Raw genomic sequence first — 18,897 nt, 5'->3', positions numbered from 1 at the left:
TTGTTTTCTTAAAAGGGGGGAAGAAGTTTCCATACTCATTAAGTAAAAATTAATAAAAAAATCGCGATCCCTAGTACTATCTTTAGAAGGTTTCAAATGACATCAACAACAGCCTCTAAATTCCCACTGCTGGGCTTTAGTTCAGGCCTCCTCTCCCTTTGAGGAGAAGGTTTGGAACACATTCAACCACGCTTTTCCAATGCAGGTTGGTGGAATACAAACGTGGCAGAATTTCTATGAAATTTGTCACATGCAGGATGTTTTGCTTCACCGCTGAGAACGAGATGTGGCTGGCACAGTGCCTGTCTGGGTTTGAACCCGTAATCATCGGTTAAGATGCACGCGTTCTAACCACTGGGCCATCTTACTGGAAATTACAAATAAACGTATATTCTTTTTCTCCTTTAGATTGTTACATAATGAATATTAAACAGGCTGTGATATGATCGGACTATTATTGTTATTTCTTATTATAAGGGTCAAAAACTAGACCAATAGTCTTAAGTAATACATGAATGGTCCATAAGTAACTTCATAATATATTCACGTTAATTGTAAGTTATACCGGTCACATGTCTAAGCAAGCGTTTGTCTAACGCACGAATGTCGACAGAAATCGGTGCGTATCGTCTTAGAGATATCATTTCACTGTTACATTGTTAGAACCAGCGCGAACTGGTAACATTTGTCACGGTGACTGTTTCCGAAACAGTGAGGTGTTTCCGAAAGAGTGACGAAACAGTGTTTCTTGTCGAGTCCGTGAATATATATGGAGGCGCGCGCATATTACGACGTGACATTTGTGTCTGCATGTACATATTCACAGGATTTGACAAGAGTGACGAAACAGTCACCGTGACAAAAGTTACCAGTGCGCGCTGGTTCTTAGATATGACAATTAGACAGAACGTAACATGATTTGAATTAAGAGCAAACGATTATTTAAAAAAAAAAAAAAAATTCGAAAGTATCAAAATTCGAACATAATTTTTTTTGTTTCAATTCGAAAATACATATAAAATATTACATTTAAAAACATAAAAAATATCAATTCATTATAATGTGATTCTCGATTCTATGTATAGATACATATTATAATAATAATAATTTATTCGAAAAAATCTATTTTATTATGATATTAATCAATATGGGCGTAACTGTTATAAAATAACTTTCACTATTTCACATTGCAAGTGCCTTTATATATGAAAACTTTTTTGATGATACTTTTTATAAACACTACTTTAACAAAAAATACAAACATCCAACGCCATTATGAATTTCTTATGACGTCACACAAGAGTTGCAACGAATTATTCAACTGTATCCGTTCTAAATACCGTTTTATTATTGATTGAACTTTATTTAAATCATATGCAATTAATATAATATTTATTAGAACCGCGAAAAAAAATAAACGTGAATATTTGGCTGAATATAATTTACACGATCGGAAATTCGGTGCAACTCTAGTATAAACAAAAAAAAAACATAAACTGCTTTTGTAAGTACTTTGAGGACGAAATATGGCAGCTTAGGGTAAGGGAGACCATGATTTTCTATTGCCATCATATGCCTAAGTAACATTCATTAGTATTTTACTAAAGTCAAGCTACTGACAGATTGGGTTACTGACGTCTGTCAGCTGATCATGACATATACACAGTTGACATCAATTGTATTAAATATAAGTTTTAATGTTTCATAATAACAGATTTATCAGGAACGCATTCTTTCAGCAGCCAGACTTTAACCGGCACAGATTAAATATACACTTGACATTTGACATTGACAATTGACGTTGACAATTATTTTTTTCATGTACCGTTTTAACGTCAGGCAAAGGTATTCCACTGTAATGACAGTTACAAAACGGATTAAGTAATTTACGTCGTTTACGAAACAATAAAAGTACCATCAAAAAATTAAAAAAAGATATCGTTAATTAATTAAAACTAATAAATAATTTGCGAACGACAGAAGCTTAAATAAAAAATCCGAACATCAGATCGTTTGGAACGCAAATGAACCGTCGACGACTGCGGCGCATGCGCAGACGTGCCGACGCATCTCGTATTCACTGCATGAAATAGTCCGGGTGATCTGGATCTTTCTCGAACCGTTTCGCTTCTTCCTGCATACTCTCCTTTATTTTCAAAATGGCCGCCGATTCCGTTTGATCGTTTTGGTCGCCGCCCGGTCCGCCGAAACCTACGGTTTATAAATCAAACTTTTGTACACATTAACTATTTTTTCTATCGTTCTCATAAATAAAACGTTAATTTTATTTATGAGAACAAATCGCTATCGTATAAAATATTGTTATTGAATTAATCAAATCTTAAATATTTCATAAGATTATAATCTGTGGAAAAAATGAACTACTAGTTTCCTTAATTACTTGCAAAATTGGCAAAAAAAATATAAATTATTTAATAACATCAAAATTATACCCATATAGTATTATATGTTATAATGGTCATAGGTCGTATGGGCAAAAATACCCACATAACAGAAAACATTGCCATATTTAAGTCAGTCATTATCAATAATTTAGCAGAAATACTTTCAACACATATCTATTTATGTTTAAGCGCCATCTAGCGGTAAAATTTGTCTTAGGGACAAAATACTCAAAAACATATATAATTAATCTGTTTGACCAGTTAATTTATGTTCTTATCAATTTTTCTTGTGGCAGTGAGTGGTGACCACGTGATCAAAACTAGGCAGTCAGCCTCCCTGTTAAAAAAAGAGGTATTAATGATATAAGCAGAGATGGCCCAGTGGAGCAGAGATGGCCCAGTGGTTAGAACGCGTGCATCTTAACCGATGATTGCGGGTTCAAACCCAGGCAAGCACCGCTGATTCATGTGCTTAATTTGTCTTTATAATTCATCTCGTGCTCAGCGGTGAAGGAAAACATCGTGAAACCTGCATGTGACAAATTTCATACAAATTCTGCCACATGTGTATTCCACTAACCCGCATTGGAACAGCGTGGTGGAATATGTTCCAAACCTTCTCCTCAAAGGGAGAGGAGGCCTTTAGCCCAGCAGTGGGAATTTACAGGCTGTTACTTTACTTTTACTTTTAATGATATTAGATATTCTCAGTGCACTCACTTAAGTTGTAATCGCCCATTCCCGATCCGGAGTCTTCCCTCGGCGTCCCCGGCCCCCCGCCACCGACGCCGCCCGGCGACGACTTCATGCCGTCCACGCCGCCGAGTCCTGGGCCAAGTGTTGTGGTCGATATGGTATTATTGTGTTTACGTGATGCTGTTCTGGCGACGCAAACTTTGGTATTTCAGAGATTGGTTTTTTTTTTCTTTCAATTTAGATACATCGTAAGCATGAATAATTTAATAAAAATATATCGTAAATAGCGCCCATACTTCTATATATATTTTTTTTTTATATTCATCATATTCATAATAGACGAAGGTTTGAGGTTGTACAGCCTAGTCATAATTATATTTTATATATCATTAATTTTTAATCTGTGCCATTTTTTTCATATAAATATATATTATATAATTTTGTTAAATGATTTAATAAAAAATAATATATTTTATAATTATTTTTAATAACATTATAAAATAATTTCGATCGACTGTTTACGTTAAATCTTTTTTTATTTATAAAAATTCTCTCACACGCAAAATTTGCGTCACCACATACATATACGTTTTCAATTAATTTGCTTCATTCTCGTACTGAATTATACAATTATACATACAATTTATACATTCGGTATTTGACATGTGATTATAAAATGATATGAAGCATCGCTAATAACAATACATGCTTCGATGAAAACAATATTGATGATTCTCTAGCGATATCACTAAACTACGTAGACAAGACACGTTTAATAATACACTGAACTTACTAAAAAAAAAATATTTTTTATTATTTCCCCAGTATATTCTTCGAATTTGACATTTGAAAGGAAACTATTTCCAGGTACAAAAGAAAAATTAAAAATAAAACTGTCATCGAACATTGAACTGTCAAAAAAACGCGGGAAAATTGTTTTTTTTTTTTTTGAAACATCGTTCAAATGTTTTAAATTGTATACAATTTTAAATTTTCGATTGTAATATTTAGCTTAAACTTTGACAATTTAATTTTGAAATACAATTTATTATTATTTATATTTTATAATTAACCAAAGCCCTATATTATTCATAAGCACCTTCGGCTGCAGAGGGCTGCGGGAGATGCTGCGACGGGGGCCCGTGCTCGACGGCGAGCGGGAACTCCGCCCCTAGGGCTCCAGCGCCCACGGGTTTCATCAGCGTGTACATGTTGTCACCGCCTGCCGCGCAATATTACGCGTCACCATCTCTTACTTTTTCAACCCATTTTTTTTTACGATAGATTTTTTTTTTATATTCAAAACTTATGCACTACTATGCAAAGTTATGCATCCCAGTTTATATTAAATTTAAAATTGATTTTAAGATTTTTTTTTTTTTATTTTAATTTAAAAATTCATTTTAAATAACAAAATCCAATCAATGTACGTATGTCTTAAATCTAACATTTAGACAAAAATATTTGCTTTTAGGATAAATTTAATATAATAATGAATAACAAAATGCAATTTTTTTTACATAAATTAATTTATTTACAGAACCAGATCAGAAGTCATAAAAAATATAATTCTTTTATATAAAATTTAATATATAAATCTTTTATATAATAAATATTTCATTGAAATGTCAGTCTAATAACGAACAGAATATTTATACTGTTACTTACATTACCAATTGTTAGGGCGAAATAAAACCTATATAAGTAACTATTTAAAAAAAAAAAAAACATTATTTACTATTCATATCATTTTTAATCTCTTTCAGTTTAAAAAAAAAATAAAATTCTCAAAACTTTTTTAGATAGTATACTTGGAACTTTGTATAAATATTTAGTATTACAATTTTATTGTATTTCTTTCGATGTTGCCAGTATCTAATCTACGTAGTGTTTAGTCCGCTTGAAATCAAAAAGTATAATGAAGCACTACTGTGATGTACGAAAAAGATAAAAAAAAATAACGTTAAAGAATCAACCCCTTAAACAGAAGCATCATTATTAGATTCTATGACTTCCAATCAGGGTTTTATATATAATATCACATTAAGTCGCTATGCACTTTCTAATACTCTAGAAAACATATTATCCATGAAATCACTTACAAAAAATAAAATTACAAAAAAAAAATAGGGTCGAATTCGAATTGTCTATGACATTTAGTTTGACATACACAGTACAGATACTTAATAAGCATATACACGTGTGACCCAAAGCGTGAATGAATACAAGCGAGAATGAAGCAAGCGGAACGAAAAGAAAAAAACAGGTGTTCATTTAAAAAAAAAAAAGATTTAACATAAAATTGTAAACATGACGTTCAGAAATGCGACATTGTTATCCTCTACACGTTTCTGAACGCATCAGCTGTATGAAACATCTAATATTGTGCCACAGTCAAATACCTGGTTAGGTGTTGTAATTAACAAAAAAAAAAATAACCTGCAAATCTTAATATTAAACATTAAAATCACTTTTGAAATAACAAGAATAGGGACAATACAATATATATATATGTATATAATTACATTTGCACGAAGAGTGAAGATAAACATAAAAGTTGACCTTGAAATAAGACTATACCATTGGTTAAGATCTGTAATAGTCTATGGTATAAGAAAAATTTGAAGCGATATCATTGTCAGCGAAGATATTCGAGTAAATCTTTAAAGTACATAGGTGACTGACCATAGACAACAACCAAGTATATACATGTGTGGGCCACCTGATGGTAAGTGATCACCATCAACCATAGACAATGACGCTGTAAGAAACATTAACTATTCCTTACATCGCCAATGTGCCACCAACCTGGGGAACTGAGATGTTATGTCCCTTGTGCCTGTATTTACACTGGCTCACTCACCTTTCAAACCGGAACACAACAATACTGAGCACTGCTGTTTTGCTGCATATCTGATGGTTTGGTTAGGTGGCTTACACAAAGCATACCATCAAATAAACTTTGAAAATATAATTAAAGTGTATATAAGTAGTTAAGTGCAATAGTGTTGTATACATAAAGATATATTAATCATAAACTCTTTAGTAGTGCACAATATGGTTGGGTTAGCAATCACATACTATATGTAAACCCAATTTTGTATGTTTATCTTTACTCCTGGCTCTGAAATATAGTATCCATTACTCTTTATATGATACAACAAAATATTTTAAACTAAATAAAAAATGGCACCATTTCATAATAATTACAGATATAATTACATGGGCACTCTTCAAAAGTGTTATTAACATGTGTAATATACTAAGGAATTAACAATTACCAAGTTTTATTTATATTTATTAACATAGGACGGCTTTTGGTTATATTCAATATGTGTTTTCTCTGAGAATTAAAAAAAAAACACATTTATAATTATACTGAGTTTATTTATTAAAAGTATATTTAAATATTTCTAAGTATATCAATTTACATATTAACACTTATCTGTAAAACGAATTATAACCAAAAACCCATCACCTACCATCACCATTTAAAAATCTTACCGGAATTTGACGAGTCCTGGGGGCTTGGCATTATCGGCGTGGGAGGCCCAGGGGGACCGTTCGAGCCGGGCGGCGCGCCGTACGCTCCGGGCGAGCCTCCGCTGTAGTTGAGTGGGGCGGAACCTCCGGCGGCGCCTCCGCTGCCACCGGCCCACGCGCCCCTCGGCCCCATCCCCATTGGTGGCATACCTGTGCATCAGTTTTTGAATTAATTGGTATGTTTGACATTTTCATTAGAAATTAGGTTAGTTTTTTGACTATTTACTCTATTTTACTTCATCAATATTATTGATTATTCTAACAGCTAGTCAATTACTCAATCAAGAGCAGAATTTCTATCAACACTGCCTGCCGGAGTGCTTTGGCTACAGAAAGATATATAAGCAATTGCTTCAAAACATTTCCTACTAAATTTAGGAACAATACTATTACCCTTTTTTGACATTTATTTGAAATCAATAATCCAGTTATACATAATCTCATTTCCTCAGTATTTTATGTGATAAGTTCTCACCTGGAGCCTGGGGCGGAGGGCCGCGCATGCCGGCTGCATAGGCTCCGGGGCTCATGGGGCCCATGCCGGGGCGCGGCGGCGTCATGCGCGGCCCGCCCAGCATACCAGCGCCGCCACCTCCACCCCCACCGCCGCGTTCCAGAGAATTGCCCATCATACCCTGACCTGGAGACAAAATAATCATATGTTATGTATATGAGGAGGATATTATTTGAATCAAATAATATTCAATTCTTGAATAAAAAAATATTTTGTACGTCAGAAGCAGCTCTATAAGTTTTTATTTAGATTTTGCTTTTTAACTTTATCTATATAAAGTGTCTTCAGACAGTCTGTATAAAGGTCTAGCTGTAACGCAGCAAACATTTCACCTCATCAATGGATGAATGAGAAAGTGCTTGTGATCTTACTTTGGACTCAAAGAATGTCATGGCAAATGTTATCTAGTTCAGTGCAACAGTTTAAGTATGAAAAGGTAACAGATATTTTACTTTTACATTTATAATATTAGCATAGGTTAATAAAACCACTCAAGTACATAGTAAATTATCTTAATTATAGAAATGTAATACAAAATAATTAGTCATAAAACAAAAAGATGGCTGTACTACTTCACTAATAATAAAACACTTTAGGAATAAAATAAATGGCTCTAAATGTATATATATTTTCAAAATGTATATACATATATACACACTTTCAGATATTTGCAACTGAACACATTACTCGTATATTTTTAACAATCAATACTGGAGTGTAGCCTTTTAATTGATTTTTATTCACTTTGACATATATGTAAATGTCAAAAAAGAAGAAAAGGTGGATCAACTTTAAATGTGTAAAACAGGGGATAATAAAAAATAAAATAATAATACCTCAGTCATGATCTTGGGTATAATCCTTAAATTACGAAGGATGATGTTTATATTACATATATAGCTTATAAAACTCTCTTAATGTACTTATATGTGTGTGTTTCTTAATAGCTCATAGTATCTTCAAATTAAAATTTCATAAATAAAATACTTCATATTTTTCATGTAATAGTTTCATAATATTAATAACATTAGTTTTAAAAGCTCACCTGGAGGCCCGTTAAAATCATTTCCCATGCCCATTCTGACTGCTGATCGTGGTCCACCAGAATACCATGGACCGATAAATGGCTGTCCTGTTCCCATTAGCTGAGGCTGAGGTCCGTGAGGCGAGGGCTGTGATCCAGGGTGTGGGGCGGGCGGTGATGGCCGGAGTGAAGAGTTTGGAAAGAAACCTGGTGGCATACCACCTCCTCCCATTCCTAAAATATAATTTTTTATTTAAATTAAGTAAATTGTTCCTTAAACATATTCCAAATATTCATTTTTATTTAGTTGTACTACAAAATATATAATGGTTTGTGTTGTTACCGAATAATTATTCAAACATTCTTAGTTTTCTTTTACATGTAGGTTAAAATAAGGGATTACTATATATTAACAGTACTCTTCATTTTTTATTGTTTCCAAGAATTTATTAACTTAAATAGTTAGGTTTTCTCTGAATAACGTAATTCTATAATGCAGGTTAGTTACTATATTACTAATAATCATTCATAAATTTTAAAAGCCATCAATGTATGTTTTAATTAACTTTAACAATTACGTAGTTTTTTTGTTTTTCACTAATAAGTAAGAAGGATTATAATAGTGATCTACTTTCTAACACGTTTGCACATTCATATTTACTTAAGTTGATAAGAAAAAATATTCCTTAGAAAGTGTGCCACACTGAAAGAAAACCGATTTTATGGTCGTTCTACATTAGAAATAAACATCGTACCGTCATTTGGAGGCGCCGGGCCAGCGTTGTGACCGATCCCATTGACACCGTATCCTGAATTAACGAATCCGTAGTCGTGAAATGCTTTCGCTTCCGACGAGTGTTCACAAGTGTCTCGCCTCTCCGGCGCGGCGCAGTACAGGTCCCAGAAAACACACCACCAGGAATGGAGGAACCCGGGCGGCTCGCCGAGTGTTATGTTCTTTTCCCATCGTATCTCTGAAAGGAAAGTCTGCGCCGCTTTCTGAGCCCCGACATGTAGTAAGTACTCGTAGACATATAGGGCCAACTTCTCGCGAGCCTGAGCGTCCGAAGGTACCGTAGAGCCTTTGCCCTTGGCATACATATCGACTGAAAGCCGACGTTTATGTTGAAATTGTTTATTATTTACATTAACGCTTTATATCAATAAATTCAACTTCTCAAAATGTCATTGATCGATGGCGACATTTGGCGTCTGTGGCATAGAGAATCGGATTGTTCTCAATTTCGCGGAGCGCATCGTTTGAATTGTCACCTTCTCTTATCTATGCTTATCACAGGCAAAAAATAAATAAAAAACAAAGTATTGAATGTTAAAACTATCTTTTGTTACTTTTTCTTGTCACATAGCAACTTCTTAAATTTTGCAGTTAGTACCATATTATCGTTTTTAAATTTTTAAATCAACAAAATTCTATTGTAAACATATTTAGCTTGCGATGATACACACTAATAAAATATTGGAATAAATCAGTACACATAACGTACACTTTCACCAAATTCGGTACAGCAGTTTGGCCATGAAAGAGCGACACACAGACAAAGTTGCTTTCACATTTATAATATTAACGTAGATTACTGTTTTTAATTATTTTATAATTATTTATAGCCTTGAGCATGGATGTGGATGGATATAGAGTTAGAGGACGACCAAGGAAGCAAAGGATGGATTGTGTGAAAGACGATATGATTAAAAAGAATGTAATTTTTAAGATGACATCTAACAGAGAAGTATGGAAGAAAAAAACATGCTGCGCCGACACCAAATAAAATTGGTATAAGCAGGAGGATAATGATGATGATAATACTTACTGTTATTAAAATTTTAGGTAATTAAGAATTTATTGTAATGTACTATTAATAAAACTGAAAGAACGATTTACTATTTCCATTTAAATAAGCCAGTACCCGGATTTAGCCAGGATAAGTAAAGTAAACATTTTTAATACAATTACATATAAAAGCAGGCCATAGACATTTTTTTATTTTTAATAAAATATTGACATAACAAAACTGACATTGAAAACGCACAAAGTCTAGGAATGTTTGTACTTGTCTATTCCTTCTTCCTTTTCGTGCGGCCGTGTCACCGCGTGGTTCGCAGCCGCGTTTCGTGAAAGAAACAATTTCAAAATGGCTATCAGACCTGTGTACAGGCCCCAAATCGTCAAAAAGAGGACGAAAAGATTCATCAGACATCAATCTGATCGATATGACAAACTTAAACGCAACTGGCGTAAACCGAGAGGTATGTTAAATGTTGTTGACCGTATTTAACCAATTTATAACTTTCATTGTAAATTTATATAAATTAAAAGTAATTTAAAGTTAATTTTCTGCGTTATAATAGCTAATCAACTATTACATTAGCTTTAATCAACGTGAAATCACTTAAAAACATTAATCTTATAGGTTATAACCATAATGTGACTTTGTATGAACGATGTATAGAAGTTCCACATTCAGTCGAGTTTTAAAACAAATACAGTTTTATATTGTATAGCAACGCAAGGGCACTCTGTGTTATTCATTTTCGATATGATACTCGCAATTTGTAACCTTGCAATATCAATACTATTATATCCTATTCTAGATGACTTCAACTATAGTTATTTAGTCATAATGATAGTAACACAACTAATTTAAACTTAATTAAAATAATACTATATATAATTGTTTTATATATTTGTGTACATTGAGAACATACTTGTTCATAATTTTTGTCTATTAGACTTCATAAAATAAATATGTATTGAAATTATTGTACACATGATAAGCAAGCCTTACAGATATGTGCTATTCTTTTTTTGAATATTTATGTACTTTTTAATCTGATTAAAAAACATAATATCCAATATAAATATAATAATAAAGTAAAACATTACAGGTATTGACAACAGGGTGCGCAGGCGTTTCAAGGGTCAATACTTGATGCCAAGCATTGGTTACGGTTCAAACAAAAAAACCCGTCACATGCTCCCAAATGGCTTCCGCAAGGTGAGAAACGATCTACTTCTATACGGATAATATTAAGATTTTTTGCTTGATTATTTTTAGACGGAGTAACGATCCTCATCAAATGATTCTCAAAAATAAAATAACACTGGTAGAAATTTACAGTATTCTTGAGTATATGACCAGTGCACCTGTACCATATGCATGCAATTGAAGCCGGTGTGGATCTATAGATTTAATATAATATTATATCCACAATGTATGCTAGGCAATATATTCCTATTATATACGATAAAATTTAATTATGTATCTTACAATATATATTAGATTTTAATGAAACTTTTAATATATCAACTTATATAGGATATATTATATTGAAAATAATAGTTTTCTATTAACTAATTTGGTTTTATGAATTACTAATGTAACGAAAAAGAAAAATGAACTTGATTTTTTTTATAAACTCTTTTGTTATAATTCTTTATGATCAAAACATAATATTTAAATTTATACAATACATATTTATACAATGTGTAAAGGTAACATATAACAATGACATAAAAAGCTATAAGTTCTGCTATAATGAAGTTGATTTTGTTATTATCAAAGTTTCTCGGAATTAAAAAAAATAAATAACTTGTGTTTATAAGATGAACATCTTATAATATATACATAAATATGTATTGTATACAAATGCAAGGGCACTCTGTGTTATTCATTTTCGATATGATACTCGCAATTTGTAACCTTGCTATATAAATACTATTATATCCTATTCTGAATGACTTCAATTATAGTCATTTAGTCATAATGATAGTAACACAACTAATTTAAACCTAAATACAAAAATACTATAGATATAAGTAATAAAATGATATTTTTTTATGTTTGTGTACATTGAGATCATACTTGTGCATAATTTCCTTATATTTAAACTTAAAATGAACTTATTATATCTACAAACAATCTTGGGTAATATATTTTACTATGTAATCTATATACTATAGTCTTATTTCAAAATTAACATCTTGTAAACAAAATTTAAGATTTTTTTCTTTTTCTAATTTGAAGTTAACGTTAAAAATGCTCTATCAATATGGATATTAGCTAAAATCAAAATTGCCTACAAACATTTCAGTTATTGTAGTTAGTATTAGTAATTGTTAAACTCTTAATAATTGTTAAAATTTGTAATAGAGTAATAAGTAACACTAAGTTCTGTCTATAGAAGATTATTGAATAAAACATCATATAAGTATAGTAGCAAAAGAGCTTAAACAAATAATACATACTGCTAAAGAAGTAGTTCTATCATGTAGGAACGAAAAAAGTTAGTTATATTGTTAGATCGTGAAATTTTAGAATGTGCTTTGCCATTTTGAATTTAAAAATCATAAAATGTATAGGAAGCACATTTCACAAGTGAGATTCGAAGTGAATTCTTACAGAATTGCATTACAGAACTGATGAACTTTTTCTCTACCACAAATTTTTTTGGAGTATATACTTAGTACCCTGGTGCCTTTAGTGTGTAATCACTAAAATGTTAAATTATCAGACGTTTGTAAGTTGCAAATAATGATTGTTTTTAAAGTTATTAATTTCGGGATAATTACCATGTTTTTTATTTTTGTTCGGTGGAGCTCGATATTTCGACATTGTCTACGAATGTCTTGTTCACGATCGAGCTCCATCGAACAAAAATAAAAAACATGGTAAATATCCCGAAATTAATAACTTTAATAATAAAAATAACCATGTTAATTTAAAATAATTGTTTTGTTTTATAGGTCCTCGTTCACAATGTACGCGAGTTGGAAATCCTCATGATGCAGAACAGGAAATACTGCGCAGAAATAGCTCACGGAGTTTCTTCTAAGAAGCGAAAGACCATCGTGGAACGCGCACAACAACTCAGTATCAGAGTCACCAACGCCGCCGCGCGTCTCCGCAGCCAGGAGAACGAATAAACTATAATAAATTTTATAAAACCCTAAATGGTTGTTTTATTTTGAAGTTTAATTTCTAAATATTATTAGATTTTTTTTTTTTTTAATAAATTCGATCAGCTTATTTTTGACAAGTCAAGTCAAGTAAAGATTGGATATTATACTGGCAAACCTAAATCCAGTATTGCCAGTATATACTGAATAATGAAACCTTACTCATTACCAAAGATTATTGAGGAAAAGTTACGAATTTTATATTCGTCTTGCAGTCGACTAAACCTGCGCGTGACAGGAGCACGTGATGGTTAAAAATTTTAAATCTTTGTATTGCTAAACTTTGTCCGTACGGTTTGATACTGAAGTTACGAAACTAATTAAAGTTATAAAACCAATGATTTAATGTAGTCTCAATAATTTCACACAAAATGTACAACCAAAGCCATAATTTATGAACTAGTTTTGGAACTTACAAGAAAAGAGAACACATTCCTTAAAGGCCAGCAACGTTCTTGCAGGCCCCCTGAAGTTACAAAAAAATATTACGGCAAATCGGTTACAATCTAAAACAATAAAGATCCAATGTTCAGAGCTAAGTGCGATGTAGTAAGTATATTTGGTGGTACCAGCTATCACGACGCCTGTCGGAGAGCTAAACCTTGATCGTAAATTAAATTGAGCTTCTGTTGATAAATGGTTTATTAGTTGTATGTACGGATCGCAACAACAACAACAGTCTGTAAATTCCCACTGCTGGGCTAAAGGCCTCCTCTCCCTTTGAGTAGAAGGTTTGGAACATATTCCACCACGCTGTTCCAATGCGGGTTGGTGGAATACACATGTATTCTGCCACATGTGTATTCCACCAACCCGCATTCTATGAAATTTGTCACATGCAGGTTGCCTCACAATGTTTTCCTTCACCGCTGAGCACGAGATGAATTATAAAGACAAATTAAGCACATGAATCAGCGGTGCTTGCCTGGGTTTGAACCCGCAATCATCGGTTAAGATGCACGCGTTCTAACCACTGGGCTATCTCGACTTTCGCAACATAAGACAAATATATGTTACGCTCACAAATGTACACTCTAGAGGCGTTGTTCTTCATTGTTGAATTAAGACTACTTGTGATATAGTATTGTTTGCTGACGATACTTCACTGATTTTTAAGGTTGACAGGAAAAAAACTGACTATGACGATGTGAACGGTGCCTTATCACAGATACAAGATTGGTTTAAAGTAAATAATTTAGTTTTGAATACTCAAAAAACAAAATGTATAGTTTTTACCCTACCCAATGTTAGAAAGCAAAATTATAACACATCTTTAAGCGGTGGCCAGCTTGATGTAGCCGATGCTACGGTATTCTTGGGAATAGAATTGGATTCCAGACTTCAGTGGAGTCCCCATTTGTCGTCCCTAACAGGAAAACTCAGCTCCGTAGCATACGCGGTTAGAAAAGTTAGACAACTAACTGATATTGATACCCCTCGTTTAGTTTATTTTGGTTATTTTCACAGTATTTATGTCATATGGCATATTACTTTGGGGTAACGCTGCAGATATTGAATCTGTCTTTATTTTACAAAAGAGAACAATCCGGTTTATTTATAATCTTAGAGCTAGAGACTCTCTTCGGGATGTTTTTAACAGAGTGGGATTACTCACTGTTGCGTCGCAATATATTAATAACAATATCATATATATTCACAGTAACATTGATCACATTGATAAAATCAGTGATAATCATTGTATATGCACTAGAAGTAAGGATAAGCTTATAACGCCAAGTTTCCGACTCCGCAAAGTCAATAAATCTTTCTTGGGGCAAGGTATCCGTTTCTATAATGAAATTCCGCAGACATTTTTAACTTTGCCGTCTCGTAAATTCAAATCGTTTATAAAAAATACATTGGTAAAAAAAGGCGTATTATTCGATACAAGATTTTGTTAATTAATACCTGTTGACTTCCAGGCAGGATATATTAATTTAAATAATTGGATTAACTAACATGATTGTGTTTTTTTTTTTTTTTTTGTTTTCTTTTTCTTTTTTTTTTTTTTTAAATGTTGAAAAAGAGTTAGTTACTGTTGAGTTTCTTGCCGGTTCTTCTCGGTAGAATCGACTTTCCGAACCAGTGGTAGCTTCACTTAATTGTTAAATGACGATTCAAAAGTGCTTGTAAAAGCCCACTTGAATAAAGTATATTTTGATTTTGATTTTTTGATGAGTGGATGGTACTTATCCAGGTGGGTTTGCCCAAAGCCCTACCACCAAGTAAAGTTTAATCGAAACAAATTATTTTATGCTTACACGAGTCTTTAATATAAAGTCACGGTAGCATGCGTAAGCGATCCCGTAGCGTCCACCGAAAGACGGAGAGGGTACCGCTGGTTTTTAACCGGTAAACCCGGTGGACCTGGGCGCACTAGGCGTTCAGGAAACCGGGGAGTCCCACAAAAAAAAATAAAAAAAAAAAAAAAGGGTCTTTAATATAAAACGACGCATGTAATCGTAAGTTATAGTGACAACGTATGATTCACAAAAGCAACCCGAGGGAGCGGGAAGAGGATGCCGCTGCAGAACCGCTCCACCTTAGAAGACCGGGGAGGAGGAAGAAGCGCTATGCGCACCTTCTCCCGCCTCAATAGGCATCTCAGGGACAGGGACAGTTGGAAGATCGCACAGACGTGCCGACCGTTAGGGCGTCACGGTAGCATGCGAAAGCAATCCCGGGGCGCCCGCTGAAACGGCGGAAAGGGTACTGCTGGGTTTTTAATGGATATTCCGGTGTTTTGTTCATCTCGGGCACCGGCAAACCCCACGTACCCCCCACTTACACGTGGGGGAAACGCGTAGCGTTTTGCAGCGAAAAAAAAGGCTTATGGCAGATGCCCCATGCACCCTGTAAATATATAAAAACGTATGTGATCCATATAATTGGATGATGTATAGAATTTTTATTCTTCAGTATTTTTTTATTTGCTTTGCACACGTTTTGGAGTGATTAAACGTATCTTTTGTGAGTTAATTATAGAAACGTCAATTAAGAAAGTACCTTTAGGGACATATCAAATGAAATTAGTAAAATAAAGAAAAAAAAATCTATTTGAACATGATCTCTTTGGTTATTTTATATTCGTCTGTTCGGTCAGGAATAGTGCCTAGGGCAACTACTAGGGCAACAAATTATAATGATGAAAAATAAATCTGCGATCTACCCAAAAAGTCTATCAACAACCGGTAAATTATGCATTTCTTTGGACTGTAATATTTGTGCCGGATCCCCAAGTTCAGGTTTGTAAGTATATAGTCTAAAAGTTAAATTATAAAATAACTAGCGACCCGACCTGACTTCGCACAGGTGCAATGCTGATACTAAATATAATACAGAATACCTAACAAAGTTCAAAGCAAACATTATTTTGTTCTATCTCGTAGGGTTTAGCCAGAGTTTGCAATGTAATAAACAGTGGCGAATTTACCAATAGGCTAAGTACGATGGAGCCTAGGGCGGCAGATTTAGAGGGCCGGCAAATTTAGCCCAAATTTCTTATTATCTTACAGAAATTAAAAAAGAAAAACTTATAAAAATATGTACCTATACACATTACGTCCGTAATCCGTATACATGTCACTACATAGCTGGTTGGAAAAATAACTAAGTAACTGACAGAAATATCACCTAGTTTACAATCACACTAATAACGGGAAAAACCTGATGTAATGAGGACTATAGAACACAAATCATAAATGTTGCAAAAAAGTAGGGCGGCAATAATTTAATAGCCTACTAGTACTAGCCTACTAGCGGCAGATTTGTAAATCCGCCACTGGTAATAAAATTTAAAGGCCGGCAACGCACCTGCAAGCCCCCAGGTGTTGCAGATGTCCATGAGCGGTGGTAATCACTCTCCATCAGTTGAGCCTCCTGCTCGTTTGTCTTCAATAACAAAAAAAATGTAAGCATATAAAATATGTTAATTACGACATCTCTTTATTAAACTTTAATAAAGAGATGTCGTAATTAACTTATTATTGTTCCTCTACTTTATCTTGCATGTATTGTCAATATAAAATCAAAAAATCAAAATCAAAAAAACTTTATTCAAGTTAAAAACACTTTTGAATCGTCATTTTACAATTAAGTGAAGCTACCAACGGTTCGGAAAGTAGATTCTACCGAGAAGAACCGTCAAGAAACTCAGTAGTTACTCTTTTTTAACATTTAAAAAATACAACGTCATGTTAATTAAATACAATTATTTAAATTAATGAATCCTGCTTGGAACCTATCTTTTGAAAAAACCGCATCAAAAGCCGTTGCGTAATTTTAAAGATACATAGGGACAGACAGCGGTATGTTACTTTGTTTTATACTATGTAAAGATATTGAAACTAAACAAATTACATGTCAGAAATCGCGTGCATCCCCCTTACCTAATACGATTATGTATTATTCACAACACAACCTCATGGCGGCTCTCACGATTGTCTCACGAAATCAGACTGTTCGCTGTCAACATTCAATAATTTATAAGATGGATAGACAGTGACATAAGTTTTCAATTTAAATATTAGTAACAACCCGCCCCGGTTTAGCAGAAATGCAAAACTGATACTAAATGTACTTACTACAGAATTTGCTACCTAAACAAATCACACTAAAAACTACTAAAATTATCAGTATTTCTTTTCCATATTGTTCACGTATTGTATGCAAAAATCTTCCTCTAAAATCACTCTATTTATTAAAAAAAAACAACATCAAAATCCGTCGCGTCATTTCAAAGATCTAAGCATACATATGTACAGACAGCGGTGAGCGACTTTGTTTTATATTATGAAATGATAATGATTCGAGATGCTGTTTCTATCTGTCAAATGTTAAATCAGTAATGGCGGAAAGTGAGATATCAGTCTTCATTTCTTGGTAAGCTCGTAAGAAGTGTAATATATTGTTTCAATATTTTTTTCTTATTGCGGCTGCCTCATGTCTATGCAGAAGTGATCACTTGCCATTAGCAAACCTTTTGAGCATACACCTGTCTATGACAAAAAATATATTTGAGCTGAGATGGCCCAGTGATTAGAACGCGTGCATCTTAACCGATGATTGCGGGCTCAAGCCCAGGCAAGCACCACTATATACATGTGCTTAATTTGTCTTTACAATTCATCTCGTACTCAGCGGTGAAGGAAAACATCGTGAGGAAACCCGCATGTGACAAATTTCATAGAAATTCTGCCACATGTGTATTCCACCAACCCGCATTGGAACAGCGTGGAATAATGTTCCAATCCTTCTCCTTAATGGAAGAGAAGGCCTTATCTCAGCAATGGGAAATGTACAGGCTGTTACTTTATTTTTGATTTACTTTTTTCAAAACGAACAATGTATAGGTAATATTAATAATCAAGTTATTTTGTTTTTAGTTAAATGACGAAGATCCTACTATCTAAAGCTTAAACCTAGTCTGTGTTTGCAATGTGATGTTCCTTATTCTTAATATAATTATTTCTGTTGCCATATTTGCTGTTCACAATTTCTAAATAATAAAATTTGTGCATGCTATTATTACTTCACTATTTTTGGTAATCAAATTTATTATGAATATGTACGTAAAATATAAGCGGCATTATCAATCTATTTGGCCGGTTTTTAAATCCATTTTATATTATTTAGTAGAGGATAAGGTACCCAGTAAAACTGTTTTTTTTTTATTTAATTCTAGTATATATTCACTGAAAAATATAATAAAAAATCAATATTTAAATAACGCGCGATTTTG

At 33.3% G+C, this 18,897-nt stretch overlaps 2 protein-coding genes across 4 annotated transcripts; one reads left to right on the top strand and one right to left on the bottom strand.

Annotated features, from left to right (window-relative positions):
- Positions 1–244: 244 nt before the first annotated feature.
- LOC124541476 (single-stranded DNA-binding protein 4) lies at positions 245–9,422 on the bottom strand. 3 transcript variants are annotated; one of them, XM_047119389.1, is made up of 7 exons: positions 8,938–9,422; positions 8,204–8,416; positions 7,120–7,284; positions 6,606–6,794; positions 4,201–4,323; positions 3,126–3,233; positions 245–2,211 (listed from the first exon to the last, which is right to left on the bottom strand). In XM_047119389.1, the coding sequence occupies exons 1-7, from the start codon at positions 9,281–9,283 to the stop codon at positions 2,078–2,080; spliced, it is 1,278 nt and encodes a 425-aa protein (XP_046975345.1). In that variant the 5' UTR covers positions 9,284–9,422; the 3' UTR covers positions 245–2,077. The 3 variants fall into 3 exon arrangements, with proteins under 3 accessions (XP_046975345.1, XP_046975346.1, XP_046975347.1); XM_047119390.1 differs by lacking the exon at positions 4,201–4,323 and having other exon boundaries at positions 246–2,211; positions 3,126–3,281; XM_047119391.1 differs by lacking the exon at positions 4,201–4,323 and having other exon boundaries at positions 247–2,211; positions 8,938–9,421.
- An 802-nt stretch (positions 9,423–10,224) lies between these two features.
- On the top strand, positions 10,225–13,152 carry LOC124541685 (60S ribosomal protein L32). Its single transcript, XM_047119614.1, has 3 exons — positions 10,225–10,447; positions 11,087–11,196; positions 12,945–13,152. Exons 1-3 carry the CDS (start codon positions 10,333–10,335, stop codon positions 13,122–13,124), a joined length of 405 nt encoding a protein of 134 aa, XP_046975570.1. The 5' UTR covers positions 10,225–10,332; the 3' UTR covers positions 13,125–13,152.
- Positions 13,153–18,897: the final 5,745 nt, after the last annotated feature.

The sequence above is a fragment of the Vanessa cardui genome, chromosome 28, assembly GCF_905220365.1.
Source record: "Vanessa cardui chromosome 28, ilVanCard2.1, whole genome shotgun sequence".
In the NCBI taxonomy this organism is placed as follows: domain Eukaryota; kingdom Metazoa; phylum Arthropoda; class Insecta; order Lepidoptera; family Nymphalidae; genus Vanessa; species Vanessa cardui.
Note: the sequence above shows the minus strand (reverse complement) of the source record. Positions and strands in the feature narration are given on the sequence as shown.